This window comes from Crocodylus siamensis, chromosome 10 (genome assembly GCF_052110815.1).
Source record: "Crocodylus siamensis isolate JL-2025a chromosome 10, ASM5211081v1, whole genome shotgun sequence".
In the NCBI taxonomy this organism is placed as follows: Eukaryota; Metazoa; Chordata; order Crocodylia; family Crocodylidae; genus Crocodylus; species Crocodylus siamensis.
Genome location: NC_143404.1, coordinates 44182167 through 44200106, shown reverse-complemented (window position 1 = coordinate 44200106; position 17940 = coordinate 44182167). Strand labels below are relative to the sequence as shown.

The window sequence follows — 17940 nt, the reverse complement described above, 5'->3', positions numbered from 1 at the left end:
CTGTCTGTTCTGTTTAAAATCTTGTACAACATGTCATTCCCTTAATTTGAGCAATGTATTGCAATACCAAGAACATGGGTATTGAATGACATTCCTCATTGTTAGTAACTTAAAGGGTGCTGATAGATGTGGACAAAACCTGCCCCCAAAACTTTACCGGAAGAGGAACCGCATTGGTTTGACTGAGCTCCCCAGTGTCTGTATATACCTCATGCACTTCAGTGGTACTTTTTAGCACTTTTATCTAATAGCTGATTCAATCAGCTATTAGATAAGAGTGCCAAAAAAGCCCTGCTGAAGCACATGAGCTATACAGACACTGGGCAAGCCGGGTCAAACTGATGCAGTTCCTCTTCTGAGCATGTGCTGTGCTTGGCATAGAGGTGCACCAAACTGAAAGTAAAGCACTGTAAAGCAAAGGGGTTTTTTTTGTTTTTTTCCTCCCATATCCGTAAGCACCCCAAGTGCACTTGTACCCTGAAAATGATATCATGGGGTTCCATTTTTGCATCCATGACTTCCACATTATATGTTTCATTACCAGTAGATATGCCAGTATAACTTCCAATATCACAAATGGCAGCTGTGAAATAAGGTGGGATCTTTCTGGCTAATGAACCGCAGAAGAGGGTTGTCAGTATAGATTTACACCTCACCAGTTGATTCATGTATCAGATTTAATGAAATTACATAGAAAAACCCATGATTCTGTTGATGTGCAACTCAAAGGAATCTACCTTACCTACAGAGCTTGTAAGTCAAAACCATTGTGGTCAGTAAACCTTACCTATAACATTTATGTGTAAGCTCTGGGAGCTGCTGTGTGGGGAAAGATGCCCTTATCTTTCTTCAAAGAAGAATGGCCCAAGAGGGATTTTTTCCCAGTTTTTAAATGTTTAAAATTATCTACCTTTAGTAATGAGAAACCACCTCTTACAATGATTGTATCCTCTCCAAAGTAATGGTGTCCTTCTGGCTCTTCTTCAGAAAGGAATGAACTGGCTTGGGAGGAAAAGCCGCCCATGTATACATGTGTTTTGCAAAGAAGAGAGCTGAGAGCGTAGATGGCCTTTTCCATTATGTTTAAAACCCAGAGCAAACTCTTCCTGGTTCTTCAGAGCATTAGTAAGGAGCCAGCTATTTGTAGCCAGCACACTACTTTCTAGAAAGGATTGGTCAGTTGACCACAAGCTGTATCAGCAACTCTGTTAACCAGGATATAGGTAGTAACCTGCACGTACTGGGTTAGATATGTGTGCTACTTGTTTTAGAGCGAAAGAAAAGGGAATCCCCACTTGAATCCATTTTGTCCTACACATGCAAGACAGCTTATGTTCTAGCCCCAAGGCCAGCAGATCCTGGCCTAGGATTAATGTGTTTCAACCCTGCTGCTCCTGCCCCCATATTTAGAGTGACCACACACAATCTTGCTGGATAATAGGATTTTTATGTCAGCTTGTCTATGTTTACTTCCTGTACATAGAGATATTTCCTATAGGCATCAGGGTAATGTTACTGGTGCTTTAGTCGTATGGGCTTTTTCTGTGTCCATCATTCTTTAGTTTAGGCATATTCCTCAATCTAGATTTCTGTACAAATACGCTGCATTTGTCACTGAACCAGACTCTCCCCTCTGCAAGTGTGTGGCAAGAACTACAATAAATTCCATTCTCATTTTCTATATTGTATCACCTTCACTTTCTGATAACAAAACTTCATGAGCTTTGTATTTATTAGCATTTCAAACAAAAATGGTTTCTCTGGGATTAGCTTAAAAACTACTTTTTTGTAGTTATTATAGAATGCAGATTTCATAGCTTTCAACACCTATGAGTTGGTGATGGTGTGAAAGTAACTAATGTATAACTGTGTGTAATACTGGACTAGCTTATTAAAGCTTGGTGACAATTTAATGTAATCTCCAGAAGTTAACTTTGTAGCGCACTGCTCTTGCCAACTCTTCCACTCTTCTTATTTCTGTATCTTTTAGAAGTCTAGTCTGTGATGGAAAAAGAGGTTTGTTAACCAGGCTTCTACAGGTCATGAAGAAGGAACCAGCTGAATCCTCTTTCAGGTGGGTTCCACTTACATTTATGGGGTGGAAATTTTACAAATTTACAGGGTGTTTTGGTGAGACATGAAGATTTCCTGTCATTGCAAGTTAATCGTTGCTTTGGTGGTTTTGGTTTTTGTTTGGTTTGGGGGTTTTTTTGGAGGGGTAGAGGGCGTTGTTTTGTTCTTACCAGTTTCACTGATCATATGAAGGAAACGGAGACCATGAAAAGCTCTGACCAACACTTTCAGTTTGGTTCTTCTATGGATCCTCATTACTTCATCTTCATGTTGAAACTAAACAAATGGGAAAAATGGATTTACCCTGAGATGTGAAACCAGTTGCTACAATCAAACTGAATTAGGAATGAGAAATTCTCTCTTCTCTGTCTCAGGTTTTGGCAGGCAAGGGCCGTTGAGAGTTTTTTACGAGGCACCACTTCCTATGCGGACCAGATGTTTCTGCTAAAGAGAGGACTTTTGGAGGTGACCTTCATATTTTCTTTAGCCCAAGTGCCCCACCAGACAACACAGCACACATGAAGTCTTGGGCAGCAGCAGCAGGCAAGGGGCTTTCCCAGCCCACTGCAGCCACTGGCACGCTGGGAAAGAGGAAGCAGATTAGCTATGACTACTGTTCCCTCCTCACCCCTTCCCCTCCCCTGCTCTTTCCTACCTGCCCTGCTGCCTTCCTGTTCCTAATACACTGCCTTCCTGTTCCTGAGGCACTGCGCCACTTCTCTTCCATGCCAGACTGCACCCTGTGCTAACCATTAACCGGTAATGCATTACCAATATAACTATACTTCTTGTTTACAAATTTAACCTTTCATATCCATAGTAACTCGATGGGAGTTCTCAAATGTTGTTAAATTATTGATAATAGGAATCTAAATATTATGCAGGGTCATAATAACTAGATTTTGGTTAGACTTGAAACTGATTTTCTGAGTGGTTTGGATCTTAGGTTTAAATCTCTCATGCTCTGGAGACTGCTATTGAAAAATTCCAAACTGCTTCTCTAATTTTATCATGTCAGAATGCAACATGGAAAAACTTTTGAAGCAGAAGCTAGATTACAAGCATTAGACTTTGTTTACTAGTGGCTTGAGCTAAAATGTGAAGCTAACATGCTTTCTTCTTTTGCCAGCATATTCTCTATTGCATTGTTGACAGCGAATGCAAATCACGGGATGTGCTTCAGAGTTACTTTGACCTTCTGGGAGAACTGATGAAATTCAACATTGATGCATTCAAGAGGTTCAACAAATACATCAACACAGATGAGAAGGTAAACCTGAAGAAACTTGTGCTGTGGGCCAAATAACTGGTTACAGTGCGGGGTTAATTTGATACTCTGGGTCTGACTAAGGTATAGTAGATGGATAAAATGTAACGTGTAGCTGTTGTGCCTTTGTTTACAAGTGCTACAGTTGCAGTCAGTCTGTTCCTTGTGTCTGTATGTTAGGAGAGAGAGAGAAATTTTAAAAGTGTTCCCTGCCCTGTAGTTGCTGTTGCTCTCAGTGGGAGCTGTTGAATGTAGTGTTTTCTGAAAATCTTCCTGGAGGCCTGGTTGTTACGTGGTCATAAAGGATCTGACCCCAAACTCATAATAGTTCTGTAGAAGAAAACATGTTTATTGACTTCATTGTTTCAGGTCCATGACTTTGGTTATTGTGGCAGTTAGCTGGTAAAGCTTTTTAAGTAGTTAAATACTCTATAAACTTCTTTGTGGTGGAAGACAAAAAGAGCATTAGTAGGCCTGTGCGAAGCAGCTAGTATTCACTTTGGATTCGTGCGATTCGAGGGACAGTGATTTGATTTGCTGATTTGAATCACTGTTCCGAATCTGATTTGAAGATTCGGTTGCTGCCAAATCTGCCAGATCTCCAAATCAGACAAACCCCATCCCCTGCTTGCTCTCCAGCTCTTTAAAAAAAAAAAAAAAAAGCCCTGACTCACTGGTTCCTGCCAGGCAGGGCGATCCCCGCTGCCCTCTACTGCATGGAGAGCTCTGTCACAAACCCCCATCCCCTGCCTGTTCTCCCAGCTCTTTAAAAAAAAAAAAAGGGGAGGGGGTATTGCCCCATGGTGCATGGGGGGCTCTGCTACAAGCTCACCAATCCCCACCCGCTCTCCCAGTGTCCTGCCCCCCGCCCCATGGCTGCCTCACCCAGCTCCCAACTCTTTAAAAAATAATAACAAATTTAAAAAACTCTGGACTCAACAGCTGCTGCCAGGCTGGAGGGGGGGTGGGCAAGCAGTGGGGGGGCAGCAGGGATCACCCCGCCTGCCTGAGAGCACCCAGTGAGTGGGGGCTTTATTTTTTTTAAAAAGAGCTGGGAGCTGGGGCTGGCTGGGTCAGCTGTGGGCGGGCGTCGGGGTGCTCAGGGGAGCTGGGGGAGTAGGCAGTGGGTGAGGCCTGGCAAGTGTGTACTGTGGCTTGTCGACAGATCTCAGTGATTAAATGCATTTATCATGGCTGTCTGTGATATGCACTTTTAACAGAGATGAGCCTTTTTCTGAATGACAGTTGAACAAGAGGACACGATTTTTTATGGTACTATAAATTCCCTCCTCTGTTCACTGGATTTGACAAGCCTCAGAATAGGAATGGAAATATAATTCTGACAAGAGTGTTTCTTTTTAGATTGCAAGCTCTCTAATGCTGTAGTGCAGGGGCAGGCAATTATTTTGGCTGGAGGGCTGCTTCACGAGTTTAGTGAGCTATTGAGGGCCACAAGTGTAGCCATAGTCCTTGACAAGTGCCCCGCCTCCTGGTTGCCATCTTGGTACCAGAAGTCCTGCTCCCTAGCCCCTGCCCTTTGTCACTGGAATTCCCTGCCCTTGGCCTGAAATACTCTATTTGGGAAGGGGGTTAGCCATCTTGGAACTGGGAAAAAACAAACAAATTATATATTAAAAATCTAACATTCATAATGACATATTTTAATTTTATTTTTAAAAGATTTTTTTTTGTCCCGGTTTGTATGTTTTTGTGTCATATATATAGAAGTGATTGCGCAGTAGTTCAAAATGAAGTCTCAGTCTTGTGTATTGCCGGACGATGGTAATGGGTGCATTGGTGTATATGGGGCTTGGGGGTATGTTTGGATGTAGGTGGATAGAGGAGGCTTGTGGGGGGGGTGTTTTGGGGGCTGTGTGGGTGGGTATGGGGTTTGTGGAGGTGTGTGGCTATGTGTGTTCGGTGGGGTGTGTGCAGGCAGTAGTGAGCTGGGCTCCCCACAGAGACCCATGGGTGTGTTTGGGGAGAGGTGTGGGGAGTTGTGGTGTTTGTGGGGTGTGTGATTGTGGGTGGGGGGGAGTATAGTTGTGGGGTTTCTGGGGGCGGGTTTGTGGGTATGGTGGGGTGTGCATGGGAGCCCCTCACATGTGCCCCCCTGAGCTGGTCAGCACCTGCCCCTACCCCACAACATCCTAGAGCCTGTGCGCCGTACAGTGTTCCCCACCGCTACCAGCAGCGCACCAGTGCACCCCGTATCCTCTCTGGACTGACCCTGGCAGGATTGGATCAGCCAGGCATGCACACAGCCCTGACCTGGCCTCCATGGCTGCTCCACTCCACCCACCCATGGTGCATCCTGCCACCTCCTGGGCTCACAGCGGGGCCACCTCCTGGGCTCACAGCGGGGCTAAGGTGGCTCCACACTGGACTGCCTTTCTAGGCAGCTGCTGGCCTCAGCTCTGCGGTATTGGCAGGGACCCATGTGCAGACTTGACCGCTCATACTGAACAGCTGCAGCAGCAGTGGGGCCAGTGAGGGAAAAGCAGCCCCTCCCTCTCAGTGCTGCCCATGCTGGGCTGCCATGCGGCTCCTCTGTGCTGCCCCTGCAGTAACAATGCAGGGCAGCCCAGTGTGGGCTCCACACAGCTGCTGCAGGAAGTGTTGGGCAGTGCTGAGGGGGAGGGGCCACTTTTACCCCATACCAAGTACACTTCTGCCCCACTGGGACTATTGTTTCTGCAGCTGTTCAGCATGAGCAGGTGTGTTCGCAGGAGGTGCAGAGTGGGTTGGAGCTGCGTGTGGGTTGACACCAGTACTGCGGGGGTGGGGCCAGCAGCTGGCACTGCCTGGGCTACCTAAAAAGGCAGTCCAGCACGGAGCTGCCCCAGCCTTGCTGCGTGCCTAAGAGGAAGCAGGATGTGCCACTGTGGTATGATGCCTGGGCGAGGCAGGACTGAGGGACCCATAATGGGCTGGGACACAGCCCTTCCAACGGCTAGATCTGGCTCGTGGGCCGTATTTTGCCCACCCCTCCTGTAGCATCTCAAATGTTATATGTGCTCCCCAGTGACTACCCTAGCGTGACAAATTCTTTATGGTTGAGTATGTGGAAGGGACTCATTTACGGTATCCCTCCCAGGCTATGGACAAAATTTACATAAACTGGTTTAAGTAATCTGAAACTGGTTTAAAACTGTAACAGAACAGAAGTTCAGGCATGTAAACTACTTTCAGAATGACTGAACCCAGTTTAAGATGAACCTGGTCGGATGTAGTATCAGACTTAACTGATTTAGGTTAAATTGGTTTATGGAACTTCTGTCCTCTCCTGATTCATGTTAACTGACTGTTGTCCAGCATCTCAGAATGCTTTGCAGCCCTGGGCTATGCTGTCTGCTTCAGCAGAGCAGGGATGGCCCTGCCCCCCAGCTGTCACTGAGCTGAGGCACTAAAGCCTCTGCTCCCTAACCTGCTTCCTGTCAGCCTGTCAGAACAGGAGGAGCAGGGAAACAGACCCCCAGGCTCCTCTGGCCCTAGTCTATACAGGACAAGGGGGAAAAAAAGCCATGGTGGTGGGGACTTTTCTCCCCCTCCTGCAGCCAGGTGATCCAGACTGGGATCAGCTCAGCCCCATCCCTTCCCCAACCCTCAGCCTCTGAGAGACATGGTGAGGGGGAGGAAAGCACCCCCTGCCCCGCACCAGTCCCCCCAGCTGGGGTCTGTCCAGCTTGGGGGGTGGGCACCTCACCAGGGGCCTGAGATCAGATCAGCTCAGCTCAGTCTTGTCCCATCCCCAGCCATCCACTTCTGGGGGTGGGGCAGGGGGGAATGCACCAGGCTATGGGGGAGCAAAAAGCTTTCCCCCCTGCACTGTGCAGACCCTGGTTCTTGAGAGTATGCTGGGCTGGGCTGGTATGTTCCCACCTCCCTCATACACGCTGAGGAGGAGCCTGGCTCCCTGGCCTGGCTCCCTGAGCTAGACTTGCCCAGCTTTTGGGGGTTGAAAAGTGCCTTGGTAGGGGTTTTTCCTGGCACCAGCCAGACCCCAGCTGAGGGAGCCAGGGCTAGATGGTGTGTTCCCCTTCAACACATCCCTTCTCTGTCATCCCCCTCCCCCCACCACCACTACCAAGGGCAGGCGCTGGGGAGAGATTGTCTGCTGGATCTCCCATCCCTGTGCCTGACAACAGATGGGGCTGTGTGTCCAGAAGTCAGTTAGGCCTGGGCTGTCACTGGGCTGGGTTTAGCAACCTTAGGCAGTGTGGCCATGAGGGGTGCTGTGCATGGGTTCCCCCAGGCTCCTAGCCTAGGCCAGTGCAGCTTCTGCCTGTGTTGACCACCTGAACAATGAATGTCAGTTCAGTTTGTTATCGGTTTAGTCTACGCTTGGAAAAACTTGCAAAGTTTGAATTGATTCCACCTTGGGCTTTCTGAAACTCTGTACTTAGTTTAGCCCCATTCTCTGTCCAGGGCCACACTAAATGCATGACTCTATAGTCTTGCAGGGAGTTATCAGGGAGGTGGAATCACTTGCACAAGTCCAGGGGAGGTGACTGGCCAGATAGCCAGTCAAAGCATGCAAGATTTTTAGTCCAAAACCCAAGCCTGACCAAAGTTGTATTCCCTTTTATTTTAACACTGAGCTTTGTTTTGTTTTTGTTGAAATAAAACACTCCTATCTTTTACCCTATTCTTCTGTTGTTGTGAGCTGAAACAAATCTTCAGTTTTTCTGTTTGCAGGGGTGGTTTGTTTTTTGGTGGGGGTTGTTTGCCTAATGTTTCAATGGGGAAAAAATGACCAACTGTAGTCTATCCTGTTTCCACTCTGCCATTCATCTAAGTTTACCAGTAGTTTAAATGAAAAAAGGTGAAATTCCCTTTGAAGTCATTGGGGAGTTTTGTCCCTTGTTTTTAATGGACCCAGGATTTAACCAGATATTTCCCTATATGTTGAGGTTGTAAGATTGCTGGCTTCAAGCTCCTTTTATGTTCAGCCCCTACCCTAATTGCTTAAAGGCTGCCACCAAGTCCCCCCCCATAGTCTTCTCTTTTCCAGGCTGAACAGTCTCATGTCCTTCAGCCTCTCCTCATATGGTCTGTTCTCCAGAACTCTAATCATTTGTGTGGCCCTCTTCTGGACTCTTTGCAGCTTCTCTACATCCCTCTTGAAGTGTGGCGCACAAAGCTGGACGCAGAACTCCAACTGCAGCCTCACCAATGCTAAGTAGACCCGGAGGATGACATCCTAAGTCTTGCTTGAGATGCATCGTTGCCAGCATGTTGTTTGCTTTGCTGCCTATAGCATCGCAGTGGTGGCTCATGTTCATTTTGTGCTCGATTGTGACCCCCAGATCTCTTTCAGTTGTGGTGCTGGCTAGTGTAGCACCACTGAGCCTGGAAGTATGTTGTGGATTATTTCTCCCCAGATGGAGCACTTTACATTTATCAGTGATAAACATCATCATGTTTAGGTCTGCCCACTTTACAAGCCTGTCCAGGTCAACTTGTATCCTCAGCCTGTCTTCCAGCGTGACCACACTCCCCCATAACTTGATGTCATCTGTGCACTTTGCCAATGCACTTTCTACACCCGTATCCAAATCACTGATGAAAATGTTGAAAAGCACTGGCTGGTCCAAGTACTGAGCCTTGAGGGACACTACTGGTCATCCTTAGCCATGTTGACTTGGTTGTGTCTATTAACACTCTCTGAGTCTGACCTCGGATCCAGTTTCTCAGCTACATTAAGTTGTTGAGGCTATAATTTCTCAGTTTAACCATGAGGACACCATGAAAGACCAAGTCAAAGGCCTTTTTGAAATCCAAATATATGATGTCGACCTCATCTCTCTTATCCAGGTGGCAAGTTATCTGATCAAAGAAGGAAATGAGGTTGTTCAGGCATGATCAACCTGCAACAAAGCCATGTTGGCTGGCTTTTAGAATACTGTCTTCTGTTAGCCCAGGGGTGGGCAAAATGTGCTCACCAGGCCATTCTATCTGCCCGTGAGGCCCCTAAAAAATCTAGAAAATTAAGATGGCTGCCTGTCATGTGGCCTTCAATGGCTTGTCAAAACTCAGTAAGCGGCCCCTTGCCCAAGGTAATGGCCTGCCCCTGTATTAGCCTATCACTGATGGATTCTTTGATAAATTTTTTCCAGGGATTGAGGTCAGGCTGATTGGCTTAGAATTCTCTGGGTCCTACTTCCTTCCTTCCTTGAAGATAGGCACCACATTGGCCCTCTTCCAGTCTTCTGAGACCTCACCCAAGTGCCATGAGTTCTCAAATAGCTTTGTCATTGGTTGTACAATGACATCAGCCAGTTCTTTCAACACTCTTGGGTGTAGTTCATCTGGTCCTGCTGACTTGTAGATAACCAGGCTCTCTAGGTATTCCCTCACAAGATCTTTGCTGATTATAGGTGAGTGATCACCCCCACCCTTGTCCATCCTGCTTCTTGTCAGGCAACTTAATATTCTTGGTCTGGTGGAGTACTGACAGGAAGCATTCATTTAGGTATTTGGTTTTCTCCTAAGCGTCAGTTATCAGCTGTCCCATTGCATTCAGCAGGGGTCCTACATTTCCTTTATTTGTTTTGTGCTTTCTACGTATCTAAAGAAGGACTTTTTTATTGTCTTTGATTTCTGTTGCCAGTTTGTATTCAGTTTCTGCCTTTGCTTTTCTAATCCTGTATACTTCTTGGCAGAGCTTGAAATTCCCGGCTTCCATCTCTTAACGGCTTCTCTTCATTTTCAGGAGGTCCATGACCTCCCTATTGAGCCTGGGGGCCTCCCAGCCCTTTTGCTACCTTTCTTACGAACAGGAATAAACCACCTTTCTGCTTCAAGGATCATATCCTTAAGGAACACCCACTCTTCTTGGACTCCCATCCCCATCAGACCATGGTCCTGCAGGCCTCATCCACCAATCTGCTAAGCTTGTAGAAGTCAGCGTTCCTAAAATCAAGGATTTCTACCCTACTGACTGATTTCCCTGCCTTACAATGGACGATGGAAGTGATTGTCATGGTCACTGTCACCTAGATTTCCCTCGATCCTCAGGTTACTCACTAGATCATCCAAATCTAGGTCTTTCCCCTAGTTGGCCTGTACGCTTCTTGAGTCAAATATAGCTCCTCGAAGCGAGTGAGGAAGCTATGCAATCACTCAGATCTACCTGAGTGCTGGGTAATTGAAATCACCCATGACAACCATGTTCCGTGAGTGTGCAGCCTCTGCCAGTTCTCTGGAGAATTCCAGATCAACCTCCTCTACTTGATTCAGAGGTCTGTAATATACTCCTACCATCAAGTCCCCTTCACCACACCCTCCCTATATGTTAACACAGAGGGTTTCAAGTTGCCCTTCTTTTGTGTCTGTCTTGGCTTCCTGGGATGTATACTGCTCTTTCACATAGAGAGCAACATTTCCACCCTTCTTCCCTATGCGATCCTTCCAATATAAGATATAGCCCTCTATACCTGTGGTCCAATCATGGGTGCAGTCCCACCCGATCTCCATTATCCCAATAAGATTGTATTCCTTACTGGTTAGCAGGAGGGCCAGCTCTTCCTGCATGTTCCCCATGCTCCTGGCATTTGTGTACAGGCATATGAGTCTACCATTGATGGCCCTCGACTTCATGTTTTGCTGGTTGTTTCACCTATGTTGGAGTGTTCTTCCTATTGTTTTCCATCTTACTGGTTTCCCGTTTGCCAGTTCCTGGGCTTGCTCTAATACAGGGGTAGGCAACGTTTTTTGGCAGGAGTGCTGAAAAAATCACAATGTCTACCTTGGAAGGTGCCAGAGTGCTAGCATGCCAGAAAAACAAAATGAGGGCGGGGGGCTGGTACATGGCAGGACGCACTGCATATTAGTATATGTAGTAATTATAAATGTTGCCTTTGGTGTTTATGTATTCCTTTTTTGTTGAGCATGTTGCAATGAGAGAGAGAAGAAAGAAAGAGACAAATAAGAGAAAGAGGAGAGTGAGAGAGAGAAAGGAGAGCAGAGGGGGAACCAGACATGCACACAGAGAACCACTTGCGCAAATACAGAGAAGCAGAACACACCCAGAAAAAGACAGATGCGCACACACATCCAGAACCAGACACGTGTGCGCACACAGAGGCAGACAAACGCACAAAACCAGATACACGGGCGCACAGAGCCAGGCTCCTGGGCTGCTGGACAAAGTCCAACCTGACAATGCCCTGGTCCCGCCAGAGCCCCTGTGCTTCCCCGGGGAGCCAGCCCCAGGCTGCAGCACAACTGGCCAAAGTCCCAGCCTGGAGCCTGCCCATCAGCCCAGCCTACCCACCTGCCCCACACAGCTAAGCCCGCAAAAGGTGCGGTGCTCCTGACAAGGGGCAACGCCAGCCTCATCCTGATTGAGGGGCTGGGCTTGGAGTCAGGCAGGCTCAGCTTCAAGCCCTAGTGCAAGCAGCCTGGGCTCCCTGGTTGTCAGCAGCTACCAGAGCCTGGGCCAGCTGCAGCTGGGAGGCTGCAAACAGCTGCTCCAGGCTCTGGCATCAGCTCCATAGTGGTGAATGCACATGCGCCTTGGAGTGATGGGGATAGGGCTTGAGACAACATAGCCCTCCCACTGTCCACTCTGAGGTGCACATGCAGTCTCCGCCACCATGAAGCTGATGTCAGGGTTGTGCAGCCTGCCCATTGCCTGCTGCAGCTACCAAGAGCCCAGGCTGGCTACAAACAGCTGCACTGGGCTCCAGAGCCCAATCATCAGCTCTGTGCCAGCAGTGGGGGAGAGGCCAGGGTTGCACTGCCTCAGGACCCTCCCCCACTGTCTGCTCCAAGGCGTGCGTGCACCTGCCAGTCTGGAGCTGATGCTGGAGCCCGGAGCAGCTGTTAGCAGCCTTCTGGCTGCAACTGACCCAGGCTCTGGGTAGCTGCTGCCAATCACGGAGCCTGGGCTGCTTGCAGCAGGGCTTGCAGCTTCCCAGCCACTTGCTGGGAGCAGCCCAGACTTAGTGGCTGGCAGCAGCTGCCTAGAGCCCAGGCTGGCGGTTGTGTGCCGAGCAAAATGGCCTCATGTGCCATGCTCGGCGCATGTGCCAGGGGTTGCTGACCTCTGCTCTAATAGTTTTCTGCCCGTCCTGCCCTTTACTGTACCTTTACTATTCATGGTGTCTTGTCTATAGTCCTACCTGCAGCAAGTAGCTAATCTGTTACCTATGCACTACTGGAATAAGAAGGGTAACATGCATACGATTGCTCATACTGGGCTCTCAGGGTGTGTTCAATTCTGCCTCTTGTCCTAATACAAAATGTGCACACATGGACAGGGACTTAATTCACGATTTCATGGATTTCACAGAAACCACAAAATCAGGCATTATCCATGAAATCATACCCCCCCCCCCAAAAAAAAACAAACCAACCCCTACTAAAAATAAAATGCTGGCTCCCCAGTAAGAGGCTGGTAGCAGTGAGAGGCAAGGCCATCAGCAACAAGGGGTGGAGTCGTCATTAAATCAGGTCTGTGCACTGTGGAGTGACCCATGAAAATCCCTTTTGCTCACCATGACTTAGAAAGATCCCTACATAGAGAATCTTTGTTTTTTGCAACTTTCTCTCTTTAGTTTCAGATCTTTTTGAATCAGATCAACAGTTCTTTGGTAGACTCAAACATGTTGGTTCGTTGCATTACACTGTCCCTGGACCGATTTGAGACCCAGTCGGATGCTAAAGGTAAAGGAAAACTCAGTGATTCTGATGTTTAATTAAAAGAATGGAACTAAGCCTTAATATCGTTGGTAGGAAAGTGCCGAAGACAAATGATACTCAGCACATGTGCTTAATAACTCTGAGCACCAGTTCTCATTGCTCTGTTTCCTGTGTTGCTAGTTTTTCCTTGCTTGCTTTCACAATCCATACAGTAATATAAGAACTCTTGACTGAAGATGACCCATCCTTGAGACAGCCATCTTCAGTCCTTTTCTCCTTTTCAGATGCTACCTGTTTGCTCAGCTGAACATGATGCATAGTTCTGCATTGGATTGAAGAGTTACTGACATGTCCTTGCTTCCACATTAACTTTGAAAGATTAATATGATTATATCTGATCTGTGGAAATCTAATGATCTGGTTGTCTTCCCTATAGTTGCAGAAGTCTTGTCTGAGTGCCACCTGTTATCATACATGTCTCAGATGTCCATGAGGATGTCCTTCCTTTTCCGCCTAATTAATATAATTCATGTGCAGACACTTACACAGGTAAAGAACTGACAGTAACATTTTACTGCTGTAATCTATTCATTCATCAGTTCTAGGGGCTGATTTCTTGTTATGACACACCTGTCCTAACCATACAATAGGAATAAAAACATTTTGCTCCATTAAATTCAGACCCTAAGCAACTTCTGTGTTCCTCTCATGAAAAATGGTGTCTAGAACACTTGATATCCTTTATTAAGGATATCCATTACTGCTTATTGTATGTTGTTTATTTTAGGAAAACGTCAGCTGTTTGAACACAAGCTTAGTTATTTTAATGCTGGCCCGAAGGAAAGACAAGCTACCGTTTTACCTTCGCACGTTGCAACAGATGGAATATACAGAGAAGTACCCTGGTTTCATCCTGAACAACTTTCACAGTCTCTTGCGATTCTGGCAGCAGCATTACCTCAATAAAGACAAAGACAGCACTTGCTTAGAAAATGTATGTAGTTCATTCCTTCTGTGGTAAGAGACAGCCATGGTGCTCTTAAATTCCATTTGTATTGGCCCAGATTATATATATGGAAATGAGGCTTTTGAAGGAAGTAAGGAAATGGCTTTAGTCCTCAGCATAACATCCTAAACCATTTTTACTGTGTTACCAGTTCAGTGCCAGTGAACACGTAATCAGAACTGTGAGTCAACATGAGGCTGTGAATCTTTTATTTGATAGGATCAGAGATTGAGAAGATTTTTCTAGATAATCTAGCCAGTTCCTTGGGGAGCTAGTGCAGAGGCTTTCCTCAGAAAGTGTTGTTCTAATTCTGTGTCATTTTCCTTTAAGTGTCCCAAGCAGGGTTTCTGCTGCCTTCCCTAGGGAAGGCAATTTCATAATTTTAATTGCAATTTATGCAATTTCAATAATTTTAATGTCAGAGATCTTTACCTGTTGTTCAGTGCGTTCATCTGTTCTTCCATGGCCATGCTCCCTGCAACACTTAATTATGCTGTACAAATTGAGCCCTTCAGCATTCTTTGCTGTGTAGCCTCTTCCCAGTAATCAGTTTTTGATGGTCTTCTCTGGACTTCCTCTGACTTTTAGTTCAGGCTTGTAGGGTCTATAAGACCGGAATTGTTGTATGATTTGTTTTGTTTGGAAAATGCTTTGTTTTGGTGGTTGCATTTTGATCCAATAATAGTGTCGTGATGTGGACATACAAACAAAAAATTGCAGGGTAAAAAGGGGTTGTATGTTGTAAAAAGGGGCTGTATGTTGACTCCTTCTGGCTAACTCCCCACCCATACCCTCCATCACTGCAGGATAAACAAGTGCAGTTGAGCTTCAGTTTACTAAAGATTACAAGCATGCACATAGGTAGTTGCACCAAAGCAGCTCATGCACAGTAAAACCCTTGGCTCTGCCTTGCAGGAAATTTGTTTGTATGTCCATGTGTTCAGTGGAACGCTTTCTCGTCTTTTCATAAGAGCAGTAGGTAGTGTGTATCCCACCTATAGAAGTCCACCTAAATTTCCCGATAGGTGATAGGTTAGGTAGCACTAGAGGAGTTAATCCTGTTTCAGTAGCTTTGAATGTCTGTGAACAATCTCAATTGCTTCAAATGAAGATTGGGTTCCATGATTTTGGTCTCCATTTCTTCTTGTCTGTATTTATGCAAACAAAAGAAAAATTGAAGCTTCCTCTTGTTCCCAGGCTAGCCTCTTCACCATCTTTAGACTTGAATTCATCTCTTGTTCTTTCTAGCAGATGCATCCTTCTTGTGCTTGCTCAACTTTAGATATAAATGACCTCTTTTAAAGCAACCAGGACTTGTAGTAGAGATATCTTTTATTAAAACAACAAGCTTTTTGCAAAAAAAAAATTCTTTAATTGCAAGCTTTCAGGCACAAACACCCTTCATCAGGCATTGGAGAAAAGATTGTAAAAGTTCTCTTGGGTAGAAATTAAAGTTCATACTTCATAGGATTTCACAAAGGAGTCAATAGATAGAAAACTCTTCCGGGCAATCGGTTCATAGTTGGTATGGAGCCTCTCTCCTCCTGTGAAGATCTGTGATAATGCAAATTACCTTGAAACAAAGGCGGGAGCAGGATCTCAGGTTTCAAGTGGTCACAGTTGCTTCCTGCTTGGGAAAATATGAAAATGCCATTAAAAAAATTGGCTAAAATTCAGTATCTTTTATGTGTCAGGTATTCAGGTTGTAGTACTGGTCTTGAAGGAAAAGGCAATTAGGGCTCATAGTAGAGATGATACATTTTATTAGACCAATAATACCATCTTTTAAAGTATGTTCTTTAGTTAAAGTACTTTAAAGTATAAGTGAAACAGGTGAATGCTCAAAGGCTGCTTAAAAATAGCATGCATTTATGAATTAAGCTTTTACCAAATACACTACCCACAGAGATGTCTCTTCTAAATGAAAATATAAACACATGGAAACTTGGCAAACAGACATCTCTTCCTTTCCCCTTCTCTCTCCCTCTCTTCCCATATTACCAGTGATCCAGGCTTTCCACCACCTAATAAGAAATGGACTAAGAACCATGAGGAAATATGACCCTGATTGGGTCATTTTTGCTAACTTGACATTCAAAAATAAACAATTTAAGTCATGGTAATTAAATTAGTAATGTAGGTAGGAGTGACAGCAGGTGGCCACACCTGCTTTCAGTTGTAGTATAATTTCTGCTAAATTTTAATTGCTTGGGGCAGTGTTTTTCCATAACAGCTAGTTACTTCAGACCAAGTTTTTGGAAAGCTTCTGCCAGAAGGGTTCAGTCATTGTCAAAAAAACCTTTTATTTCAAAACTGTAGTTCAAAACTTAGGGCTTCCTCTGCCTTCCCAGCCCAGGCTGGGGATCTGAAACTTCAGAATTGGTGGGGTCTGCTCTTTGCATCAGGGGTCTGCTCTTCTGACCCCCAGTGAAAACTGGCTCATATTTGCTCTTTGATTTTTCCCCTCTCCTACCCCAACAGCCCTGAGTTATAACTTTGGGTTTGCTCAGTTTTCTAACTGCTACCATCCCTAAGGTTGCCATTCACACTGGGCTTGGACTAGCTCGAGATTCTCAGGACATTCCTTGCAACTTCAGTTCAAGTTCCAGACTTCTGTGGGTGGTGCTAGGTCCAGGAATCTCTGACCTATGTCTCACTGACCCCCTTCCAGGCCTATCCAGCACAGAAGGGGAATCAACCTGATTCAAATGCAGAAAGGAAAAAAGAGGCTCCCATTCAATTTGTGGTCAGAGTAGATTTGATTAGGAAGACTAACATAGAAGTTGGGCAATGCTTGATTTCGGGTTGGCAGAGTGATTGGGACTGAGGAGCAGGAGGGAGACGGGGCAGGAAAAGGTAAGTGGAGGAGACAGATCAGATGAGGAGCTGAGGTGAGAACAGAACCAAGGAATTGGGATTGGAACAGACAGGAGATATGTTTGAGGGAATGGGGCAGAAAGCATTAAGTTTGGAGGATAGTAGTCACTGGAGTCTCTGCCCACTGAAGAATGCTTCCTAAGTCCTGCCGCTGCTCTGCTGTCAGCAGACCAAAACACATTGACAGACTGTTCCATCTTCCTTAGTGGTGCAGTCTACTGCTCTGTCAGTTCAAGTGGGAGAAGTCTGTATGGTAAACCTAAGGTTCCAACCTTCTTGATGATCATTGTGAGATCTGGAGGTCACATGATGGAATCCCCCCTCCCCTGTTTCTGAAAATCCTAGGCAATTTCCCACACCATTTTAATATTAAGGTCACACAGTCACCTACCTAAATATTACAAAATGCCAGCATTAATTTATCCTAACGAATATGTATAAGAAGTCTTAAACTACATGATCACATGCTATTTTTTCCACAGGATCCCTACCCCCATTTGCTATAGGAGTGACTTCACATCTGTTTTTTACTCCTCCCCTCCCTCCTGCCCCCCACCATATCACTCTGTGTTCTGTCAGTGGCTTAACACTAGACTGTATTTATTTTCCAGTGTAGACTGTATTCCAAAGGCCCCTACCACATGTCACACTTAAGATTAATCACATCTTAAATCGTGATTAACCAGTTAATCGCATCTTAAATTGTGACCTGGCTGCAAAATCAAATAATGGTGTGATAATTGTGTGGCTTATTCCTTGTTTTATTCCCCAAAAAAGTGTAATAACTTTTTAGCTGGTTTCTATTATTCCATTAATTGAACATTTGGTCAGGTGTGCCCCGACAGCTAGGAGGCCTGTCAGCTGCTGATAGGGTCCCAGTAATGGGAGCTTGCTACTTGACAGTGCAGGGGGAACCTGGGATTGTGATCCCGGGTTCCCCCTGCACCGGCATTAAGGTGTGATGGGATATGATGTATGATCTCACAGTTGCATCTCCTGCCATGCATGTGTGCCGTGACAATTGTGAATCGCGCATTAGATCCTGTCGCATCTTTACCCATGTCTGGCA

General features: G+C 45.8%; 2 protein-coding genes across 2 annotated transcripts in view; one reads left to right on the top strand and one right to left on the bottom strand.

The window, feature by feature from the left end:
• The window catches only part of TRPC4AP (transient receptor potential cation channel subfamily C member 4 associated protein), an 81700-nt gene that overhangs the window by 59568 nt on the left and 4192 nt on the right, over positions 1 to 17940 (top strand). Inside the window, exons 13-18 of the mRNA XM_090064831.1 lie at positions 1991 to 2074; positions 2448 to 2538; positions 3203 to 3343; positions 12904 to 13012; positions 13425 to 13537; positions 13776 to 13982. Coding sequence (XP_089920957.1) covers positions 1991 to 2074; positions 2448 to 2538; positions 3203 to 3343; positions 12904 to 13012; positions 13425 to 13537; positions 13776 to 13982 — 745 coding nt within the window. The remainder of the gene's footprint in view (positions 1 to 1990; positions 2075 to 2447; positions 2539 to 3202; positions 3344 to 12903; positions 13013 to 13424; positions 13538 to 13775; positions 13983 to 17940) is intronic.
• MYH7B (myosin heavy chain 7B) overlaps positions 14047 to 17940 on the bottom strand; it is a 63243-nt gene continuing 59349 nt past the window's right edge. The window contains exon 43 of the mRNA XM_090064829.1: positions 14047 to 15621. Within this exon, the coding sequence (XP_089920955.1) occupies positions 15601 to 15621 (21 nt within the window). The 3' untranslated portion in view covers positions 14047 to 15600. The remainder of the gene's footprint in view (positions 15622 to 17940) is intronic.